This window comes from Buceros rhinoceros, unplaced genomic scaffold (genome assembly GCF_000710305.1).
Source record: "Buceros rhinoceros silvestris isolate BGI_N320 unplaced genomic scaffold, ASM71030v1 scaffold21515, whole genome shotgun sequence".
NCBI lineage: Eukaryota > Metazoa > Chordata > Aves > Bucerotiformes > Bucerotidae > Buceros > Buceros rhinoceros.
The window spans coordinates 94,996-100,559 of NW_010414951.1; the positions used below are offsets into that span (position 1 = coordinate 94,996).

The 5,564-nt window shown below is 41.6% G+C and overlaps 1 protein-coding gene across 1 annotated transcript in view; it reads right to left on the reverse strand.

Moving 5' to 3' along the window:
* Positions 1 to 5,564, reverse strand: part of WDPCP (WD repeat containing planar cell polarity effector) — a 98,478-nt gene that overhangs the window by 90,741 nt on the left and 2,173 nt on the right. Inside the window, exons 3-5 of the mRNA XM_010137269.1 lie at positions 4,951 to 5,001; positions 2,817 to 2,887; positions 2,331 to 2,390 (exon numbers count right to left, since the gene is read on the reverse strand). Coding sequence (XP_010135571.1) covers positions 2,331 to 2,390; positions 2,817 to 2,887; positions 4,951 to 5,001 — 182 coding nt within the window. The remainder of the gene's footprint in view (positions 1 to 2,330; positions 2,391 to 2,816; positions 2,888 to 4,950; positions 5,002 to 5,564) is intronic.

Here is a 5,564-nt window from a genome sequence, read left to right on the forward strand (position 1 = left end):
GTTCAGCAGTGCCATACAGACATGGTGTGCATTCAGATCCTACTGGAACAAGTAGGAACAGAGCTAAAGCGAAGAAGACCTCAGTCCTTCAGGGCTCAGCTAAGCTCTTTTAAATAGGAGAGCAAGCTCCTTGACAAAAATCCCTGTGCAGTCTAGGTTACGTTCACATGAACTGGCACATCATCTATTTCAAAAGCTCTAAGCAGTACTAGACTGTGTACTTAGGACACCAAAAATAAAGGTCAATGGATTTTTTTTTTTTTGGCAATGGACAAGGAAGTAAATATAAAACTTCTAATGCACTTATTGCACAACAAAAAGGAACAGGAGAAACTTTGGTGCATAAAACGAAACATTAGCAAAGGTAAAAAGCTGGGCCAGCATTACAGTAGTTTGAAGCAAACTCATACAGAAGGGCCAGTTTGGAGAAATACGTTCATACACTGCACAAGACAGTCTGCGAGCAAACTAATGAGGTTTTTCACTGAGGTGTATGCACAAAGTCCAGTTGCTCATCTGCACACAAACTGTTAACTTGACAGCACTCTTAATTTTAGCAGATGCATGTTTAGATTTATAGCCCCCATTTTTTGCCTGTGGGCTGCTTAGAAACTGCAAGTGCTGGAGGAAGCAGTGAGGGATTAGGAATAGTGATGTTCAGGTTCCAGGAAGCACACTAGCAGTGGTTCTAGGCTCGTTTTTCCCAAAATCAGAGGAAAATCATACTACTCTTTTAAATTATAGTCTTCTTGCCATGGCATCACCTTTCAGGTTTCTTTTCATTGGTTCTGTCTTGCTAAAGGTGCAACAGCCACTGAGTTTCTGGACAGCACCTCGTCATTACAACACAAAGGGAACTCTTCCTGGTTCAGCTAAAGGTAGGGCAGACTTGAAAACACTGAGCATTTACTGAAACATGTGATGGCTGTTGAGTAAAAAAAAGAGTTTTATACAGAATGATAGTCAACCAAAGGTGTTCTATTACAATGGCAGGATGATCACATTTTGGCAAGAAGTTCACTGTTCCAAAGCATGTATTGGTGCGGGATGCAGGTGGATGCAGGTAGGTGGGAGGGGAGGGAAAATGATAGAGGGAAAACGGATGGGGGAAGCAAATGAAGAGATGGCAAACTGACAAGCAGTGGATACACTCATGGCTAAGTGACTCCGTACTTCTCATCCAAATTCCTTTCCCTATCAGATCAATAATAACAGAAGAAAAATGAGTCCTCTAAATAAGCGTACAGTTAATATTTAAATCAGTTCTAGCAGATTAACATTCACAGATCCATACCATGTAATCCGTATGCAAATGATATATATTTACTAAGATCTGATAGGCAAATGTAGCTTAGACAATAATATCTTCAGTTTATTGATACAAAAAGACTATATGCTATTTGGCATGTCAGGGCTTAAAAAGTTTTGCTATTCTTAAAGATATTTCTGGAATTTCAGCTGTAGAATGTATGAATATTTAATTTTCATCCTGCTGACACACATTTGGAACTACCCGAATTAGAAGGCAAAAAAAAATTATGAATCTGAAAAAGCATAAAAGTTCAAACAAAAAATTTCTTAATAGAAATAGCAGCAGAAATATTTACAAGTATCCCCATGCGGAAGCACTTTCAAATATGACGCACATTTCCTCACAAACAGTGAAGAGTGCAGAAACTTATAAAATACTTCACATATGTTTTTCAGAAGCAGCTCATGATTAAGGAGCTAGCGCAGGTGTCACAGGCAGGCCTCCCACCCACCCGACCGCTGTGTGTTAAGGAGGATGTGAAAAGCTGTTTCTCATATAAAACACGTGGAACTTAGAGAAGACAGCTACACGTGTGACACATGCCGCGATATCTTTTGTACCACAACTTGCTTACTGATGTAGCTGGTTTACAGTTAGAGCTTCCCTCCATATTACATAAGCACAAAGTAAAAAGATTTGCTGCAGACATGTAAATAACTGAGGCATAAACATGTAATACACCTGAGATTCCAGACCTCTCTCTATATTTGAACTGCTCCCTTAGCCCGCTGTTTTGAGGTACAGGATGGTTTCGGTTTCCCCAAATAACAATAATCTCACAGAATTAGGGCCCTTTAATGTATTTTTTCTTGTTGATAAAAAACTGTATTTTGTGTTGGCAGAATCTGTTTCAGGTTAGAAATGTAAATAAACACAGTCTAAGTAACAAGATCCCACACCTTAAAAAGCCCCGATGCTTTTCTGTGTTAGTGAACACTTTCACAGGACTGCCTTGGTCTCTGAACGGCTGTTGGGCTCCCCTGACTGAACACCGCAAGAGCTTGTCAAAACATTTTACCTGACAGGTATGTTTGTTCTTCCATTTGCTCAGCACACACTGGCCGTTCTGCATTAAGTCCTAAAGGACAACAGAAAACAGAGAGTGGAGTCGGCAGCACACACTGGCTGTTGGTTGAAGGTACTTCTGATTTTCAAGTGTGTAGATGAAACATGCCTCGCAAAGCTGCAGCTGTTTTAGAACAGAACTGCCAGACAAAAGCACATTAATCATCACTGGGAGAGTTGGATCTTTGTGACAATTAAAGCCGTTGAAAGAGGTCTGAAAACCGGATTATATGTAACCAAACCAAGGTTGGTTTTCAAGTGTGTAGATGAAACATGCCTCGCAAAGCTGCAGCTGTTTTAGAACAGAACTGCCAGACAAAAGCACATTAATCATCACTGGGAGAGTTGGATCTTTGTGACAATTAAAGCCGTTGAAAGAGGTCTGAAAACCGGATTATATGTTGCTGTACTCGAAACTTTCTGAAACACGCTAACATACCTCTACCTCCTTGAGCATATCTCGCAGTTTATCTGGTCGCTTGTTTTTCCATAGCCAAGGATATTCTCGAACTGGTAAATAAAAGTAAAAAAAAAAAAAGATAAACGTGTATACATGTATATAGGCAGCTGTATGTATATAGCTGTGTGTATATGCATGTGTATGTGCACACAAACCTACATTTATCACATTCAGTATGTTAACTCAGCTTCAAGTTATCAAACCCTAAACAGACACTATTCTTTTGAACTGGCACTTCTTGGCTAATTTCAAAACGCAGGCACTAATGTGTGTGCAAAATATATCATCATCATCATCATGGCTTGATAGGCACAAATATATATACATATATAGAGGTATTAACAACAGGTAATTGTGCACACTGTGATTTATGCTATGGAGTATAGTTATTTGTAAGATTCGTTCTTGAAAATTCGGTTGAGCAAACAAGAAATTGTATGAGTGCTACAGTCTTTTAACAAGTTTACTGATGTTCAGCAAACTCCTGTGATAATTCTGGCCTAAAACAGTAATCCTGAAATCAGGAGGCAAAGCTTCCTCTGGAGCTGCTCATAACTGGCTTGTTTCATGGCTGAGAAACAGGCTCTAATAACTTGTGAAATTTCATCATTTAAAAGAGAGCACTTTTCTGTTTGTAAGTACACAACAAAAAGCATGAAAAACTAGAACACATCGTCTTTTTAAAATCTAGCCCTGATGACAAGTTTTGAGCTCCAAGCTGCCAGTTTGTATGCCGACTTCCAGACTGAATGACTTCACAGCTGCGTTTAAACCTCCCTGCAAAAAGCAGCTTACAAAGAAGTGCTATAGAGTGAAAAAATGAAGGATTTCGTAGATCAGCAAAAGAGCACACCAACATACAACTTCTCTTTGTGTTTTATTGGACTGAAGCCAGTGCTGGTGGAACTGCTATGATTATATTAATTAGGCATGTAAGATCACATTTTCAATGGGTGCCGTCATAACTACTGGAATATTTACCCGCACACACACAATGGGACATTGCCTGTACAGATACCAAACTCTAGGTACAAATCAGCAGCTGGAAGTCAAGTTCCCCAGTGCTCCACTCTAAGAAATAGGCCACCCCTGCACTGACAGCAACAAGGTGCAGCAGCTTGCGTTCCTGCTTCTCCTTTCACACATGCAGTGCCTGTAAGATAAAGCTGCGCAGAGCTCGAGGGATGTAAATCCATTATGCTCCTCCCTACTCACAACCCTTTTTCACCTCCCCATCTTTTCCAAGCTGTATTGATTCCAACTGACACTCAACCCTCCACAGAGGGTGTAGATTTGCCACATGGCTGCGTGCACCTTTTCACCCATCCCCAGTGGGGCTTCAACCTCCTCCAAACACACTTCATAGCATTGTACACCCTTCCGGAACACATCTGGCCTTCAAACATGCACAATTCCATGTGGATTTTCATTATGGTAAGATAAAATGTCGAGACAATTACTTCGTGAAGTCATCTAAAAACCAGGTAGATTTTCCGGAGCTGCCACGTCATAATGTCTGAACACTAAAGAACGCTCTGAGCACTACTAACTACGCAGGAGCTGTAAAACCTGAGCTAAAGAGGAGTTGTACCAATATAAAAATCTTTAACTATCACAGCTCTGGTATAAAATGGAATTGCTTTTAACCAGATAATGCAGGAATAGTGTAACTGTTTCGAAGCTAAAAAGCCATTGACATGGGATTTGATATGGGCTGAAAGTACTTTACTCAGACTTTTCAGTTTTGAGGCATTTCAATTCCAGAGCTGATCGGGGAAACGCTTGTTGTTCAGCTGCTGAGTAAATTTCATATGGAAAAAGCTGGGCTGTGATTATTTTTCTGACTCCTCTTGACAATGGATTTAAGAAGCGATACACACCACCTTGCTTGGTGACACAGAAAAAACAGATCGCACATACACCAGGAAGGGACCAGTACAGCTTTTCAATTGTTTTGTGCTGTGTAGGTCTGTGACTACCCGTCTCAGACGGCATGTGCGGAAAGTTACACTGGAAGCAGCCTGAGGTTATTTTAATGCTTTTCCAGGGGCACCACCAATGCAAATGAGTAATTTGGTCTTACTGTAACAAGAAACTCAGAGAATGTCCTTACATTCTGCCGGCTTTTGCTTCTCTTCTAAGTAACCATGCTTCATCTGTGATGCTGAAGGAAAGAGAGGATGAAAAGATGAATGATAATCCTTACCACTGTTGTCAGCAAATATTAATGTTGGAGAGAAGATTCATACAGTTTGATAAAACACAGAAACTCACAAAAAATTAAGAGAGCCCTGATGTTTTCACCTCGTAAGGCAGGTATCTTAAATTTGCAGTGAAAGAAAGGCTTATGCAGCCCAACAGGGGGCTGGTGTCACTGAGCCTCCAATCTCATCAGATGGTGAAGTGAGCTGCAACCGAATCCAGAAGAGAAGCTGAGTCTGTCTGTCAGCAGAGCCACGGAGACAGCATATTAACCACGGAACGCAGCCCGTGGGATGCCCGCACAAGGCTCCGCTCCAGCCTGGCCGCAAAGAGGGAGTAACTCTAGCCGAGCAGACCTTTTGGCCCATCGGGAAACTTCTAGGATTAACAGGATTAATCAGATAAAGGAAATTGATGGTTGACTCCGCCACGGCCACGTCAGACAGCAGGCAGGGTGCAGGGGGCCGGGGCCGGGCTCCGGCGCGGTCGCGGTGCCCTCTGCCGGGGCTCCAGCAAACACCCACC